At 52.5% G+C, this 18,850-nt stretch overlaps 1 protein-coding gene across 2 annotated transcripts in view; it reads right to left on the reverse strand.

Annotated features, from left to right (window-relative positions):
- Nucleotides 1–15,234, reverse strand: part of LOC144610599 (mitochondrial adenyl nucleotide antiporter SLC25A24-like) — a 34,075-nt gene extending 18,841 nt beyond the window's left edge. For both annotated transcript variants that reach the window (XM_078429410.1, XM_078429409.1), the window contains exons 1-3: nt 15,031–15,234; nt 4,329–4,455; nt 1,745–1,832 (exon numbers count right to left, since the gene is read on the reverse strand). In XM_078429410.1, the coding sequence (XP_078285536.1) occupies nt 1,745–1,832; nt 4,329–4,455; nt 15,031–15,210 (395 nt within the window). In that variant the 5' untranslated portion in view covers nt 15,211–15,234. The remainder of the gene's footprint in view (nt 1–1,744; nt 1,833–4,328; nt 4,456–15,030) is intronic.
- Between the last annotated feature and the right edge of the window lie 3,616 nt (nt 15,235–18,850).

An 18,850-nucleotide genomic window follows, 5' to 3' on the forward strand; every position in this document is an offset into this window, starting at 1 on the left:
ACCCCGGGGAAACCCCACCCTGGAGAGTCCCCCACCCCGGGGAAACCCCCCCACCCTGGAGAGACCCCCCACCCCGGGGAAACCCGCACCCCTGGGAGACCCCCCCAACCTGGAGAGAACCCCACCCCGGGGACCCCCCCCCCCCACCCTGGGGAAAACCCCCCACCCCAGGGAAACCCCACCTGGAGATATCCCCCACCCTGGGAAACCCCCACCCTGGAGAGACCCCCCACACCGGGGAAACCCCCACCCAGGGACCCCCACCCTGGAGAGACCCCCACCCTGGAGAGACCCCCACCCCGGGGAGATCCCCCACCCTGGAGAGACCCCCCACCCCGGGGAAACCCCACCCTGGGGATCCCCCACCCTGGAGAGACCCCCCCCCACCCCGGGGAAACCGCACCCCGGGGAAACCCCACCCTGGGGAAACCCCCCACCCCGGGGAAACCCCACCCCGGGAAAACCCCCCACCCCGGGGAGACTCCCCAACCTGGAGAGACCCCCCCACCCCGGGGAAACCCCCCCCCCCACTCCGGGGGTCACCCACACTGGGGAAACACCCCACCCTGGGGATCCATGCAGGTGCGGGAGGTGGTGATTGAACCCGGATCAGGAGAACTGTGAGGCAGCAGCTCAACCCGCTGCACCAAGACGTCACTGCTTCAGATATACTGAATAAACAACCAGAACATAGGAAGGATAACTGCAGGTGCTGGTTTACATCGAAGGCAGACACACAATGCTGGAGAACTCAGCGGGTCAGGCAGCATCTCTGGAGAGAAACAATCAGAAAATACTACAATCCAAACACGTGCAGATGCTGAAACCATGACATAAAAATCAAAGATGTTGCAAATACTCAAGAGCAGAAAACAGGGGCCCCGGGCCACTCGGCCCCTCCAGCCTATTCCACCCCCACCCCCACCATGATCACGGCTGATCTGCCCCGGGCCTCATCTCCTCTTCTGTGCCAGTTCCCCATTGCCCTCCATCCCCCCATCTTTCACACATTTCTCTCCCTCCTCTTTAAACCTCCAGTGATCCGGCCTCCACACCCACTGGGCAGGAGAATCCCACAGATTCACCTCCCTCTGGGAGAAGAAGTTCCTACACAGCTCAGTTTTAAATGTCCGCCCCCTAATCCTGTAACTCCCTCGTTGCCGACTCTCCCACTGGAGGCCACATCTCCCCATCCCCCCCTCACCGCCCGCAGGCCGGGATGGGTCGGGCCGGGATGGGTCAATAAAATTGCCTCTTATTCTTGTACGGTCCAAAGAATATTGATGGAAGTACTATCCTAAAGGGGTAAAGTTGGGAAGGGAGTTGGGAAGGGAATAGGGAAGGAGGAGTGGGAGATTCCGAAATGCTGCTGCAAAGTGCAACACTGTGGGCAACACTGTGGGCCAAACAGCCTCCCCTCCTGCTGTGAAATTATATAACGTCATGGCTGCCTGCGTTCAGCAAGGTGGAGGAAGGAACTGCAGGTGCTGTTTTACACCGATGATAGACACAAAATGCTGGAGTAACTCAGCGGGACAGGCAGCCTCTCTGGAGAGAAGGAATGGGTGATTCTTCAGGCTGATTCAGGAAAGTGCCTCATTGGGTAGCAACAGCGAAGCTTTCAAACACACCCACTCCTGGAAACCAACGACAGAAAACACAACCGCCGCCTTAGTGACTGAAGCTTAGCCACAATTTAAATAAAGGTGTGTTTTTTGCGGCAAGTTCCAGGAAACGAGCTTACGAGTGGAGAATCTTCTTCGCATTCTGAGGACTGATTTCGATTCCCAGAGACTTGAGCGACTGGACAATTTCAGCAGTGTCAATCCTGCCTAAAATAAAACAGCACTTCAGTAAAACTCAGAAAATTCAAATCGGAATCGTACAGCACAGGACAGTAGTGCAGAATGCAAGAAACAGCATGGAATTGCAATGCAGAATGCACAGGACAGGGTGGGACTGCAGTGTAGAATGCACAGGACAGCATGGGACTGTAATACAGAATGCAAGCGACAGCATGGAAGTGCAGTGCAGAATGCAGGACAATGCACTGGACTGCAGTGCAGAAGGCAAGGGGCAGCACAGGACTGCAATACAGAATGCAAGGGACAGCCTGGGACTACAGTGCAGAATGCAAGGAACAGCAAGGGATTGCAGTGCAGAATGTAGAGGAATGCACAGGAGAGCATGGGACTGCAGTGCAGAATGCAAAGGACAGCATGAGACTGCAATGCAGAATGCAGGGGGCAGGATGGGACTGCAGTGCAGAATGCAGGGGGCAGCATGAGACTGCAATGCAGAATGCAGGGGGCAGCATGAGACTGCAGTGCAGAATGCAAAGGACAGCATGAGACTGCAGTGCAGAATGCAGGGGGCAGGATGGGACTGCAGTGCAGAATGCACAGGAAAGCATGGGACTGCAGTGCAGAATGCAGGGGGCAGCATGAGACTGCAGTGCAGAATGCACAGGAAAGCATGGGACTGCAGTGCAGAATGCACAAGAAAGCATGGGACTGCAGTGCAGAATGCACAAGAAAGCATGGGACTGCAGTGCAGAATGCACAAGAAAGCATGGGACTGCAGTGCAGAATGCAGGGGGCAGCATGGGACTGCAGTGCAGAATGCAGGGGGCAGCATGGGACTGCAGTGCAGAATGCAGGGGGCAGCATGGGACTGCAGTGCAGAATGCAGGGGGCAGCATGGGACTGCAGTGCAGAATGCAGGGGGCAGCATGGGACTGCAGTGCAGAATGCAGGGGGCAGCATGGGACTGCAGTGCAGAATGCACAGGAAAGCATGGGACTGCAGTGCCATATACAAAGCACAGCAGAGAATAGACAATAGACAATAGACAATAGGTGCAGGAGTAGGCCATTCAGCCCTTCGAGCCAGCACCGCCATTCAATGCGATCATGGCTGATCACTCAATCAGTACCCCGTTCCTGCCTTCTCCCCATACCCCCTCACTCCGCTATCCTCAAGAGCTCTATCCAGCTCTCTCTTGAAAGCATCCAACGAACTGGCCTCCACTGCCTTCTGAGGCAGAGAATTCCACACCTTCACCACCCTCTGACTGAAAAAGTTCTTCCTCATCTCCGTTCTAAATGGCCTACCCCTTATTCTCAAACTGTGGCCCCTTGTTCTGGACTCCCCTAACACTGGGAACATGTTATCTGCCTCTAATGTGTCCAATCCCCTAATTATCTTATATGTTTCAATAAGATCCCCCCTCATCCTTCTAAATTCCAGTGTATACAAGCCCAATCGCTCCAGCCTTTCAACATACGACAGTCCCGCCATTCCGGGAATTAACCTAGTGAACCTACGCTGCACGCCCTCCATAGCAAGAATATCCTTCCTCAAATTTGGAGACCAAAACTGCACACAGTACTCCAGGTGCGGTCTCACCAGGGCCCGGTACAACTGTAGAAGGACCTCTTTGCTCCTATACTCAACTCCTCTTGTTACGAAGGCCAACATTCCATTGGCTTTCTTCACTGCCTGCTGTACCTGCATGCTTCCTTTCATTGACTGATGCACTAGGACACCCAGATCTCGTTGAACTCCCCCTCCTCCTAACTTGACACCATTCAGATAATAATCTGCCTTTCTATTCTTACTTCCAAAGTGAATAACCTCACACTTATCTACATTAAACTGCATCTGCCATGTATCCGCCCACTCACACAACCTGTCCAAGTCACCCTGCAGCCTTATTGCATCTTCCTCACAATTCACACTACCCCCCAAAGAATACCAAATAATGAAAGGCCTAGGTAGAGTGGACGTGGAGAGGATGTTTCCTAGTGTGGGAGAGTCTTGGACTAGATAGCAAGGGTTTGGAGGGATATGGACCAACGTGGGCAGGTGGGACTAGTGCAGAAGAGGCACCTTGGTTGGCGTGGACAAGCTGGGCAAAAGGGCCTGTTTCCATGCTGTGTGGCAGAGGGCACAGCCTCAGAATAAAAGGATGTATCTTTTGAATGTAGATGAGTAGGAATTTCTTTAATCAGAGGGCAGTGAATCTGTGGAATCCATTGCTACAGAGAGCTGTGGAGGCCGTCATTGGGTATTTTTATAGTGGAAATTGATAGGTTTTAGATGAGTAAGGGCATCAAAGGTTATGGGGAGAAGGCAGGAATGACGTTGGGAGGGAAATATAGATCAGCCATGATCGAATGGCCTAATTCTGCTCCAAAAAATAGATGTATAGGAGTGCGGATCGCACTCTCTCTTCCCGGTACCCCCAAACCCTCTACCACCAGGTGCACCCACACCTCTTCCTCCCACGATCAGGGCAAGATTGGTTGCACCACAGCTCAAACCCACCATCGTTGTTTTTATCCAAGCTTTTGAAGGCCAGTCGGAGTTTCGTCTCGTGGTCTCGGAGGTAGTTAGCAAACTCTTTAAAGTCCAATTCTTTGTCTGCGTTACTGTCCCCAGAGTTGAGTATTTTCTATTAAAAAGAAGAATTTAAGAGTCAGAGTCAGATGCATGGACAGAGCCTCCTGGTCCCACATCCAGCACCCCTCTCGACTGGTCAGAGTACCCCATCTCAAATTAGGAGACACAAACTACACACAATACTCCAGGTGTGGTCTCACCTGGGCCCTGTACAACTGCAGTACGACCTCCATACTCCGATACTCAAATCCTCTCGCTATGAAGGCCAACATGGCATTAGCTTTCTTCACTGCCTGCTGTACCTGCATGCTTACTTCATAACATAGAACAGAGTTCAGCACAGGAACCAGCCCATTAGCAGCCAATGATGCCCCATTAAACACAATTCCCTGCCTGTTCATGTGTCTGTGTAAGACATTTAGACATTGCTCTCATGGTTGTTTGTAGCAGCTCTCCTGGTAGCCGATCCAGGCACCTACCACTCGGTCATATTCCATGCCCTGCAAACATCCTTTAAACTTCCCACTCTCACTGTAAACTCCTAAAGTTAGTTTATTGTCACGTGTACCAAGTTACGGAGAAAAGCTTTTGTTGCGCACTATCCAGTGAGCAAAAAGACAATACATGATTAAAATCGAGCATTCACAGTGTATTGATAGATTCAGGATAAGGGAATAATGTTTAGTGCACGGTAGAGCCAGCAAAGTCTGTTCAAGGATAGTCCGAGGGTCACCAATGAGGTCACAAAAACAGGTCCTTTGGCCCAATTCATCCATGGTGACCACGATGTCTATCCAAGCGAGACCCTTTGACCAACGTTTGGTCCACATCCCTGAAACATTTTCTATCCATGTATCTGTCCCACTATGTTTTAAGTACTGTAATTGTGCAGCATCTACAACTCCCCCAACTATTCATTCCGTATACCCACAACCCTCTTTTAGTTTAGTTTAGTTTAGAGATACAGTTTAGTTTTAATTTTAGAGATACAGTGCAGAAACAGGCCCTTCGGCCCACCGAGTCCGCACCAACCAGCGATCCCAGCACATTAACACTATTCTACAAACACTAGAGACAATTTACACTAATACCAAGCCAATTTATCTACACACCTGTATGTCTTTGGCGTGTGGGAAGAAACCGAAGATCTCAGAGAAAACTCTGAGTGTAAGCAAGCTGCCCCTCAGGTCCCCTTTGAATGTTTCTCCTCCACCATAAACCTGTGTTCTCTCGTTTTACACTCACCTACACTGGAGAAATTGTAACTATCCATCCTAGCTACACCACTCATGATTTTATACATCTCTATAAGGTCACCCTTCAACCTCCCATGCTCCATGTAGAAAAGTCTCAGACTTTCCAGCTTCTCTTTGTCGCTCAAGCGACATTCAACATCCTGGTGAATCATTCTGGCCCCATTCCAGCGTGGTTACATCGTCACACAGCTGGACGACCAGAACTGCACAAAATGGTCTCACCAACAACGTGTTCAGTAACAACATGACATCCCAACTTTCATACTCAGTGTCCTGACTGAGGAAGGCAAACATGCCACACACCTTCTTCACCACCTTGTGTACCTGCTTCACCACTTTCTGGGAACTGTACACTTGTACTTCCCGGTCGCTGTCTAACAACACTCTCCAGGTCCCTGTAGTATAAGAAAATAACTGCAGATGCTGGTACAAATCGATTTATTCACAAAATGCTGGAGTAACTCAGCAGGTCAGGCAGCATCTCGGGAGAGAAGGAATGGGTGACGTTTCGGGTCGAGACCCTTCTTCAGACTGATGTCGGGGGTGGGACAAAGGAAGGATATAGGTGGAGACAGGAAGATAGAGGGAGATCTGGGAAGGAGGAGGGGAAGGGAGGGACAGAGGAGCTATCTGAAGTTGGAGAAGTCAACGTTCATACCACCGGGCCGCAAACTGCCCAGGCGAAATATGAGGTGCTGCTCCTCCAATTTCCGGCGGGCCTCACTATGGCACTGGAGGAGGCCCATGACAGAGAGGTCAGACTGGGAATGGGAGGGGGAGTTGAAGTGCTGGGCCACCGGGAGATCAGTGGCGTTAATGCGGACCGAGCGCAGGTGTTCAGCGAAGCGATCGCCGAGCCTGCGCTTGGTTTCGCCGATATAGATGAGTTGACATCTAGAGCAGCGGATGCAATAGATGAGGTTGGAGGAGGTGCAGGTGAACCTCTGTCTCACCTGGAAAGAATGTTTGGGTCCTTTGATGGAGTTGAGGGGGGAGGTAAAGGGACAGGTGTTGCATCTCGTGCGGTTGCAAGGGAAAGTGCCCGGGGTTAGGGTGGTTTGGGTAGGAAGGGACGAGTGGACCAGGGAGTTGCGGAGGGAACGGTCTCTGCGGAATGCAGAGAGGGGAGGGGATGGGAAGATATGGCCAGTGGTGGGGTCCTGTTGTAGGTGACGGAAATGTTGGTGGATGATATGTTGGATCCGCTGGCTGGTGGGGTGGAAGGTGAGAACGAGGGGGATCCTGTCCTTGTTGCGAGTGGGGGGATGGGGAGCAAGAGCGGAGCTGCGGGATGTAGAAGAGACCCTAGTGAGAGCCTCATCTATAATGGAGGAGGGGAAGCCCCGTTTTCTGAAAAACGAGGACATCTCGGAAGCCCTAGTCTGAAACACCTCATCCCGGGCACAGATGCGGCGTAGACGGAGGAATTGGGAGTAGGGGATAGACTTTTTGCAGGGGACCGGGTGGGAAGAAGTGTAGTCCAGATAGCTGTGCGAGTCGGTGGGCTTGTAATAGGGTCCCTGTGTTTTACTGAGTAAGGTCTGCCCTGGTTTAACTTACCAAAATGCTACATCTTACACTTATCCAAGTTAAATTCCATCTGCCATTCCTTGGCCCGCTTTCCCAGTTCATCTAGACCCTGTTGCAATATTAGATAACCTTCTTCACTGTCTTCTGCACAACAATTTTGGTGTCATTTTAGCTTAGTTTAGAGATGCAGCATGGAAAGAGGTCCTTCGGCCCACCAAGTCCACTCCGACCATCCATCACCTGTTCACGCGAGTTCTATGTTACCCCATTCCCTGCAAACTGGGGGCAATTTACAGAGGCCAAATTACCTACAAACCTGCACATGTTTGAGGTGGGAGGAAACCGAAGCATCTGGAGGTAACCCACGCGATCGCAGGGAGATCAAGCAAACTCCACACAGATGGTACCCGTGGTCAGGATTTGACCGGCGTCTCTGTGGTGTGAGGAAGGAGCTCCACCTGCTGCACCACCGTGCCATCCTTCTGCAAGTTCATCTGTGAATTTCATCCATATCATTAATCTAGATGACGCAGCAGAGGACCCAGCACCCACCCCTGTGGTACACCACTGGTCACAGGTCTCGAATCTGTACAACAACCCTCCACTATCATTGCTGCCATCACTATGCCCTCTAATCCCTCTCTGGATTATAACTGGTCATTTCTATTGTAAGACATTCTTCTGTGATAATGGATTCACAGCATGGAAACAGGTCCTTCGGCACAACATAATGGGACAGGACTGATCATATTGACCACAGTTGGTCCATAGCCGTCTATGCCTGTGATCTTGCCTCAGTTTATCACTCCCCACCTTCATCCCTGGATTTCACAACATTTTACAATCCTTTATCTGCCACTATTAACCTACAGTAATTAACTGGATGATTCAGCTCCAGTAACCCTGGCCACACCCGATCCCTTTATCTAATCTAACTCTCCCACACCTTCCCTACAATGTGTTGTCACGGGTCTGGTGAAGGGTCTGGGACCTGACACATTAGTTGTTTCTCTTCCTCGGATCCAGCCCAGCCTGCCTGAGAGTTGCCAACACCTTTATACAATATACATTGTTGATTTAGATGAAGGAATTAAAAGTAACATCAGCAAATTGGCAGATGACACAAAGCTGGGTGGCAGTGCGAACTGTGAAGAGGGTGCTGTGTGGATGCAGGGTGACTTGGACAGGTTGGGAGAGTGGGCAGATGCAGTATAATGTGGATAAATGTGAGGTAATCCACTTTGGTGGCAAGAACCAAGAACGGGAAGGCAGATTATTTTCTGAATGGTGTCAGGTTAGGAAAAGGGGAAGTACAACAAGACCTGGGTGTCCCTTCAGTCATTGGAAGTAAGCTTCTGAAGGGTCTCGACCCAAAAAGTCACCCATTCCTTCTCTCATGAGATGCTACCTGATCCGCTGAGTGACTCCAGCATTTTGTGTCTACCTTCGATTTCTGTTGTTTTTTCCTACTGAAAGTAAGCATGCTGCTACAACAGGAAACACGTTCCCGATGTTGGGGGAGTCCAGAACCAGGGGCCACAGTTTAAGAATAAGGGGTAGGCCATTTAGAACTGAGCTGAAGAAAATCTTTTTCACACAGAGAGTTGTGAATTTGTGGAATTCTCTGCCACAGAGATGTTTTGAAGAGAATCAGAATCAGAATTGCCTTTATTTTCATCCAAAAAACATGTATTTTGGACGAAATTCTGTTACCCACAATCCAACAATAAGAAGCAATAAAAATAAAGCAATAACACACACAATCACAAAACCAACACAAAACAAAAAAAGAGAGTTAAGGTTTGCAAAATCAAGGGATATGGGGAGAAGGCATGAACTGGGTACTGATTGTGGATGATCAGCCATGATCACATTGAATGGCAGTGCTGGCTCAAAGGGCCGAATGGCCTACTCCTGCACCTATTGTCCATGTATCTATGTATCTTTGATTTTATTTCAAATTCCCAGCATCTGCAGTTAGTAAGTTCCTATGTCCTGTATTCTCATAAATTCATTAGAGCAGAATTAGGCCCATCAAGTCCACTCCGTCATTAGGCCCATCAAGTCCACTCCGTCATCCAATCATAGCTGATCTATCCTTCCTTCTCAATCCCATTCTCTCAACCATTTTGTGATATCACCCGGAGTGGACCGAATGGGGAACAAAATGGAGCTTGTGTAAAGATGTGTCCTTCCTACACAGCAGATAGATGTGCCAGACGGAGAGTAAGAGCAGGAATGTCTTACCCCACAGGTGCCTGGCCAGACTGGACCTGGGCTTTCTGTCCTGGGCCTCCTCAATTGCCAGAGTGAGGCCACATGCAAACATCCACATGGGTAGCTTCATACCAAAGATAATATAGACCACACCACCCTAAAAACTGTAGTATGTCATGGAGCCATTGTAGTAGGCAGAAACTTGCAGAAACATTTAAAAGGAAAAATAACAGAAATCTTTGAATTGATAGAGATATATTCTGCATTTTTATGGTATCATCACACATACTATTCCCCCAAAACACTGATTACACTGCAAAAGGCATAGCGAACGGCGGGTTTTTCTAACTAAAATGGCGGACGTTCCGCTCCTTTGCGTACTACACTTCAGTATTGGTGATTTCAATAGACAATAGGTGCAGGAGTAGGCCATTCGGCCCTTCGAGCCAGCACCGCCATTCAATGTGATCATGGCTGATCATTCTCAATCAGTACCCCGTTCCTGCTTTCTCCCCATATCCCCTGACTCCGCAATCCTTAAGAGCTCCATTTAGCTCTCTCTTGAATGTATTCAGAGAATTGGCCTCCACTGCCCTCTGAGGCAGAGAATTCCACAGATTCACAACTCTCTGACTAAAAACGTTTTTCCTCATCTCTGTTCTAAATGGCCTACCCCTTATTCTTAAACTGTGGCTCCTGGTTCTGGACTCCCCCAACATTGGGAACATGTTTCCTGCCTCTAACGTGTCCAACCCCTTAATAATTTCGACGGAGTGGTTCATCTTGCTCCTCTAGTATCTTTACTTCATACCCAACAGGATGAACATTGAATTCTCTATTTTAGCTGACTAATCTAATCCACCTTTAATTATTTTTTTAATTTTCCCCTCTCTTCCCTGTGTCCCACCTGGATTCATATCCATTGAACCTCTTCCACCAATATTCCTTCCTCTCACTTCACAATTTGTGCATCTTCTAACCTTACCTCACACTTTTCATTTCAGGCCTTTGTCCAACCAGCTGCCTGTCAAAAACCTTCTTCACCTGTATCCACCTATCACTCGCCAGGTTTTGTACTGCTCTCACATTTCTTCCAGCTTTCTATCCCTCTACCCCATCAAAATGTTGGAAGACGGGTCTCAACCCAAAACATTACCTATCCATGTTCTCCAGAGATGCTGCCTGACCCGCTGAGTTACTCCAGCACTCTGTTGAATATCACCTCTCCATGTTCTCCACAGATGCTGCCTGACCCACTGTGTTTTTCGGTGAAGAAGGCGTTTGATACGCTTACCTTTATTGATCTAGGCATCGAGTACTTGTGTTGGGTATCATGTGCTAACTGTGCATGTCGTTGCTAAGGCCACATGTAGGAGCCATTTAACATAGATTATTGTGGTTGGTCACTTGTTGGAAAAATATCATGAAGCTGGAGGGGTGCATCGAAGGGTGTTACTGTGATTGGGCAACTTGACTTCTAAGGAGATCCAGGAAGTGTTTTTCTCTGGAGTTTAGAAAGATGGAGGGTCACCTTACATAGGTATATATAGGACGAGGGGCATAGATAAGGTAAATGGTCACAGTCGATAATCTGGAGTAGTGGAGTCACGACGTGTAACAGATAGTTGGATGGATATATGAATAGGGATGGATATATGAATAGGGAGGGTTCAGAGTGCTCTGGTCATAGTTATAAGATTAGAGGTGGAGATGTAAAACTGAGGTATGCAGGAACCTCTTCTCCCATGACCCTAGCTAGGGAAGGTGAGGAGGGGATGTGGAGATGTGGCCTCCAGTGGGAGAGTTGGCAATGAGGGAGTTACAGGATTAGGGGGTGGACATTTAAAACTGAGGTGTGTAGGAACTTCTTCTCCCAGAGGGAGGTGAATCTGTGGGATTCTCCAGCCCAGTGGGTGTGGAGGCCGGATCACTGGGGGTTTAAAGAGGAGGGAGAGAAATGTGTGGAAGATGGGAGGATGGAGGGCAATGGGGAACTGGCACAGAAAAGGAGATGAGGCCCGGGGCAGATCAGTCGTGATCACGGTGGGGGTGGGGCAGGCTGGAGGGGCCAACATTGTGAGTGTCTTTTGTTATGTATCTGCCCAATGACCGACCCCCCCCCCCATACCACCTACTGCCCCCCACACAAACCCTGCCCCCCCCACACACCCTGCCCCCTTCACACCACCTACTGCCCCCTACACACACCCTGCCCCTACACACACCCTGCCCCCCCACACACCCTGCCCCCTACAGACACCCTGCCCCCCCCACACACACCCTGCCCCCCCCACACACACCCTGCCCCCCATACCACCTTCTGCCCCTACACACACCCTGCCCTCCATACCACCTTCTGCCCCTACACACACCGTGCCCCCTACACACCCTGCCCCCTACACACCACCTACTGCCCCCTACACACACCCTGCTCCCTACACACCACCTACTGCCCCCTACACACCACCTACTGCCCCCTACATACACCCTCCCCCCCATAGACCCTGCCACCCCATACCACCTCCTGCCCCCACTCACCCTGTCCACTACACTCACCCTGCCCACTACACACCACCTACTGCCCTCTACATACACCCTGCTCCCTACACACACCCTGCCCCCTACACACACCCTGCCCCCCCACACACACCCTGCCCCCCCACACACACCCTGCCCCCCATACCACCTTCTGCCCCTACACACACCCTGCCACCTACACACACCCTGCCCTCCATACCACCTTCTGCCCCTACACACACCCTGCCCCCTACACACACCCTGCCCACTACACACCACCTACTGCCCACTACACACCACCTACTGCCCTCTACATACACCCTGCCCACTACACACACCCTGCCCACTACACACCACCTACTGCCCCCTACACACCACCTGCCCCCCCATACCACCTACTGCCCCCCACTCACCCTGCCCATTACACACACCCTGCCCACTACACACACACCCTGCCCCCCACACCCTGCCCACTACACACCACCTACTGCCCTCTACACACACCCTGCCCACTACACACACCCTGCCCACTACACACACCCTGCCCCCCCCACACACCCTACCCCCCCCACACACCCTACCCCCACACACCCTGCCCACTACACACCCTGCCCACTACACACACCCTGCCCCCCCCACACACCCTGCCCCCACACACACCCTGCCCCCCCACACACCCTACCCACTACACACCACCTACTGCCCTCTACACACACCCTCCCCACTACACACACCCTCCCCACTACACACACCCTGCCCACTACACACACCCTGCCCCCCCCAAACACACCCTGCCCACTACACACCACCTACTGCCCCCTACACACACCCACTGCCCACTACACACACCCTGCCCACTACACACCACCTACTGCCCCCTACACACCCTGCCCACTACACACACCCTGCCCACTACACACACCCTGCCCACTACACACTACCTACTGCCCCCTACACACCCTGCCCCCATACCACCTTCTGCCCACTACACACACCCTGCCCCCCACACACCATGCCCCCCACACACCCTGCCCATTACACACTACCTACTGCCCCTTACACACACCCTGCCCCTCCCATACCACCTTCTGCCCACTACACACACCCTGCCCCCTACACACACCCTGCCCCCCACACACCCTGCCCCCCCACACACCCTGCCCACTACATACACCCTGCCCACTACATACACCCTGCCCCCTACACACACCCTGCCCCCTACACACACCTTGCCCCCCACACACCCTGCCCCCCACACACCCTGCCCCCTACATATACCCTGCCCCCCACACACCCTGCCCACTACATGCACCCTGCCCCCCACACACCCTGCCCACTACATACACCCTGCCCACTACACACACCCTGCCCCCCACACACACCCTGCCCCCACACACCCTGCCCACTACACACACCCTGCCCCCCACACACACCCTGCCCCCCCACACACACCCTGCCCCCCCACACACACCCTGCCCACTACACACACCCTGCCCCCCACACACACCCAGCCCACTACATACACCCTGCCCACTACACACACCCTGCCCCCCACACACCCTGCCCCCCACACACACCCTGCCCACTACATACACCCTGCCCCCCACACACTCTGCCCCCCACACACCCTGCCCCCCACACACCCTGCCCCCCACACACACCCTGCCCACTACATACACCCTGCCCCCCACACACCCTGCCCCCCACACACACCCTGCCCCCCACACACACCCTGCCCCCCACACACCCTGCCCCCCACACACCCTGCCCACTACACACACCCTGCCCCCCACACACACCCTGCCCCCCACACACCCTGCCCCCCACACACACCCTGCCCCCCACACACACCCTGCCCCCCACACACACCCTGCCCCCCACACACACCCTGCCCCCCACACACACCCTGCCCCCCACACACACCCTGCCCCCCACACACCCTGCCCCCCACACACACCCTGCCCCCCACACACACCCTGCCCCCCACACACACCCTGCCCCCCACACACACCCTGCCCCCCACACACACCCTGCCCCCCACACACACCCTGCCCACTACACACACCCTGCCCCCCACACACACCCTGCCCCCCACACACACCCTGCCCCCCACACACACCCTGCCCACTACACACACCCTGCCCCCCACACACCCTGCCCACTACACACACCCTGTCCCCCACACACACCCTGCCCCACACACACCCTGCCCACTACACACACCCTGCCCCCCACACACACCCTGCCCCCCACACACCCTGCCCCCCACACACATCCTGCCCCCCACACACCCTGCCCCCCACACACACCCTGCCCCCCACACACACCCTGCCCCCCACACACATCCTGCCCCCCCCCCACACCCTGCCCCCCACACACACACACCCTGCCCCCCCCACACACACCTGCCCCTCCCATACCACCTACTGCCCCCACTCTCCCCCCCTCACTGCCAAAGATACTAGAGGAACAAGATAGACCACTCGACCCTAAAAACCGTAGTATGCCAGGACGCCATTTTAGTACAGAAACTTGCAGAAACATTTAAAAGAAAAATAACAAAAATCTGTCAGTTAATAGATGAGATATATTCCTGCATTGTGATGGTATCATCATCACACATACTGTTCCCCCACAACATTGATTACACTGCGAGAGGCAGAGGGAGCGGCGGGGTTTGCTTACTAAAATGGCGGCCGTCGCGCGCCGTGGCGGTTACACACAGAGTGGGCCATCTGGCTCCTCTCGTATCTTTGCTCACTGCCATCATCGCTGGTCGCCGCCCTGCTCCCCCCCCCCCCCACCTCCCCCCCCCCCCCCCCCCCACCACCCCCCCCCCCCCCCCACCCACCCCCCCCCCTCTCCCCAACCCCCCCCCCTCTCTGGGTTACCCCCCCCCCCCACCACCTCATCCTCTCTCACTTCCTTAAACCATCCCACACAAACTAAACGGCACCCCCCCCCTCACCCACCCCCACCATCCCCCACGCCCCCCCCCCTCACCCCCCTCACCCCCTCACCCCCTCCCACCCCCCCCCTCACCCCCTCCCACCCCCCCCCCTCACCCCCTCCCACCCCCTCCCACCCCCCACATCCCCCCCCCTCACCTCCTGGGCGTCCCCCCCCAGGCCCCGGGCCCGCAGCGCCTCCCGCAGCTCCCCCACGTCGATGCGCCCGTCCTGGTTGGTGTCCAGGCGGGAGAACAGGTCGCGGTAACGCCGCTCGGACCCAGTCCCGGCTCCAACTCCATCCCCGGCTCCGGGCCCGCGCTCGGACGGCGGCGACATACCGGCAATAGCGGGGAGACAGAGAGAGCAGGGAGGGGAGGGAGCAGGGAGGGAGGGAGGAGTGTCTGGGGGCGGGGTAGGGACAGGGAGTGGATGTGGAGGGAGAGGGGGGTGAAGAGTGAGGTGTGAGGAGATCTGGGTGTCCTAGTGCATCAGTCACTGAAAGGAAGCATGCAGGTACAGCAGGCAGTGAAGAAAGCCAATGGAATGTTGGCCTTCATAACAAGAGGAGTTGAGTATAGGAGCAAAGAGGTCCTTCTGCAGTTGTACCGGGCCCTGGTGAGACCGCACCTGGAGTACTGTGTGCAGTTTTGGTCTCCAAATTTGAGGAAGGATATTCTTGCTATTGAGGGCGTGCAGCGTAGGTTCACTAGGTTAATTCCCGGAATGGCGGGACTGTCGTATGTTGAAAGGCTGGAGCGATTGGGCTTGTATACACTGGAATTTAGAAGGACGAGGGGGATCTTATTGAAACATATAAGATAATTAGGGGATTGGACACATTAGAGGCAGGAAACATGTTCCAATGTTGGGGGAGTCCAGAACAAGGGGCCACAGTTTGAGAATAAGGGGGTAGGCCATTTAGAACGGAGATGAGGAAGAACTTTTCAGTCAGAGGGTGGTGAAGGTGTGGAATTCTCTGCCTCAGAAGGCAGTGGAGGCCAGTTCGTTGGATGCTTTCAAGAGAGAGCTGGATAGAGCTCTTAAGGATAGCGGAGTGAGGGGGTATGGGGAGAAGGCAGAACGGGGTACTGATTGATAGTGATCAGCCATGATCGCATGAATGCGGTGCTGGCTCGAAGCGCTGAATGGCCTACTCCTGCACCTATTGTCTATTGTCTATTGTCTATTGAGAGGTACAGGAGTGAGGGAGGGATGGATGGAGGGAGTGGAGGAGCATTGGGAGGGGATGGGAGAGGAGGGGGTGAGAAGGGGCGAGGGGGAGGCAGAGGGGCAACGGAGGAGTGAGGGAGGAGAGGGAATGGAACGAAGGGGGACAATGAAGAGAGGGAAGGAGGATTATATGAGGAAGAAAGTGTAAGGAGGAAGTGAGTGAGGAGTAAAGCAGGAGGATGGGTTGGACGGGGAGGGATAGGAGGTGATGGGTGGTACAGGGAGGGGAGGGGGAAGGTAGACAGGAGAGGAAAGGATGTGAGTGATAAGGGAAGGAGAGGGATGAGGTGGAGTGAGAGGATAGGGGAGAGTGGCAGAGAGGGGACACAGGCAGAAGATAGAGGAAGAGGCAAACGGGGCGTGAATGGTGAGGGGGAGGAAAGGTGGAGGAAAGGTAAGAGGAAGGGGAGGGGAATGGTTCAAATGGGGAGGAAAGAGAGGGAGAACAGAAGACAGGAATGGTAGAGAGGAGAGAAGGGTGTAGGTACGGAGGAAGAGAGAAGATGGGAAGAGAATAAGTGGAAGGGAAGAATGTGAAGAGGAGTGGACAGGAACAGAGGGATGTGGGAACAGAAGGAAAGGGCAAAAGAAGTGTGAGGAAAGTGGGAGTGCAGGGATGGTTGCAAGTGAGTAAGGTTAGGTTGTGGAGGAGGGAAGGAAGAGTGGAGGAAATTAGAAAGGAAACAAGTCGTAAGAAGTGCCAGAGGATTGGAGCATGACCAACGTTGATCCTTGGTTGGAGAAGAACTGCAAAGATAATCCAGGCAATTATAGGCAGGTGAGCCTTCCGCCAGTGGTCGGGAAATTATTGGAGAAGATTATTGGGAAATCATTGGGCATTTGAAAGAGCATGGACTCAATTTAGAACAGTCGGCATCGCTTTGTGCCGGGAAAGACCTGTCCCACAAATTTGATTGAGTTTTTTAAGGAATTGATGAATACAGAATACAGAGAATACAGAATACAGAGCTTTATTTGTCATTCGGTACCAAGGTACCGAACGAAATTACGAAAGATGATCGACAAGGGTAGGGTAGTGGATGTTGTCTTTGTGGGCTTTAGTAAAGCATTTGGAGTCATAGAACCATCAAATGATCTGGATGATGGTGTGGCAAATTGGATTAGTAAATATGCAGATGATACTAAGATAGGTGGTGTAGTTAATAATGAAGTAGATTTTCAAAGTCTACAGAGAGACTTGGGCCTTTTGGAAGGGTGGGCTGAAAGATGGCAGATGGAGTTTAATGCTGATAAGTGTGAGGTGCTGCATTTTGGTAGGACAAATCAAAATAGGACGTACAGGGTAAATGGTAGGGAATTGAGGAATGCAGTGGAACAGAGGGATCTGGGAATAACTGTGCATTGTTCCCTGAAGGTGGAATCTCATGTGGATAGGGTGGTGAATAAGGCGTTTGGTATGCTTGCCTTTATAAATCAGAGCATCGAATATAGAAGTTGGGATGTAATGTTAAAATTGTACAGGGCATTGGTGAGGCCAAATCTGGAGAATGGTGTGCAGTTCTGGTCGCCAAATTATAGGAAGGATGTCGACAAAATGGAGAGGGTACAGAGGAGATTTACTAGAGTGTTGCCTGGGTTTCAGCACTTAAGCTACAGAGAGAGGTTGAACAGGTTGGGTCTTTATTCTTTGGAGCGTAGAAGGTTGAGGGGGGACTTGATAGAGGTTTTAAAAATTTTAAGAGGGACGGACAGAGTTGACGTGGGTAGGCTTTTCCCTTTGAGAGTGGGGAAGATTCCAACAAGGGGACATAGCTTTCGAATTGAGGGACAAAAGTTTAGGGGTAACATGAGGGGTAACTTCTTTACTCAGAGGGTGGTGGCTGTATGGAATGGGCTTCCGGTGGAAGTGGTGGAGGCAGGCTCGATTTTATTATTTAAGAGTAAATTGGATAGGTATATGGATAAGAGGGGATTAGAGGGTTATGGTCTGAGAGCAGGTAGATGAGAGTGGTCGGCGTGGACTGGTAGGGCCGAACGGGCCTGTTTCCGTGCTGTAGTTGTTATATGGTTATTATATGGTTAAACCTTAAAGCATGGAAACAGACTTTGGCCCAACTCGCCCATGCTAATCAAGATGCCACATCTACACTAGTCCCATCTTCTAGTGTTTTAACAAAATCCCTCCAAACCCTTTCTATCCAAGTACTTGTACAATGTCATTTAAATGTTGTGATAGTACCTGCCTCAACTACCTCCTCTGGCAGCTCATTCCATACACCCACCACCCACTGTGTGAACAAGTTGCCCCTCAGATTCCTATTAAATCTTTCCGCTCTCACCTTAAACTTAAGTCCTCTGGTTTTTGATTCTCTGACTCTGCATAAAAGACTGTATTCACTCTATGCCCTCATGATTTTATACACCTCCATAAAATCACCCCTCGGCCACCTGCGCTCCAATGAATAAAAGTCCTAGCCTGCCCAACTTCTCCTTATAGCTCAGGCCCACAAGCCCGGGCAACATTCTCAAAAAACATCTCTGCAGTGTTTCCACCTAAACAACATCCTTCATAAGCAGGGTGATCAAACTTGAACACAATACTCCAAATATGACCTCACCAACATCTTATACAACTGTAACATAATATCCCAACTTTATGTATGGATAACAACTAAGGACACATGTAGACAGATACATAGATAGGACGGATTTAAGAGGGACTAGACCAAGTGGACCCGTTAGGCCCAAACCGCTCCTGCATTGTGCAGCACCCTCTCCTTCCCCC

The sequence above is a fragment of the Rhinoraja longicauda genome, chromosome 37, assembly GCF_053455715.1.
Source record: "Rhinoraja longicauda isolate Sanriku21f chromosome 37, sRhiLon1.1, whole genome shotgun sequence".
In the NCBI taxonomy this organism is placed as follows: Eukaryota; Metazoa; Chordata; class Chondrichthyes; order Rajiformes; family Arhynchobatidae; genus Rhinoraja; species Rhinoraja longicauda.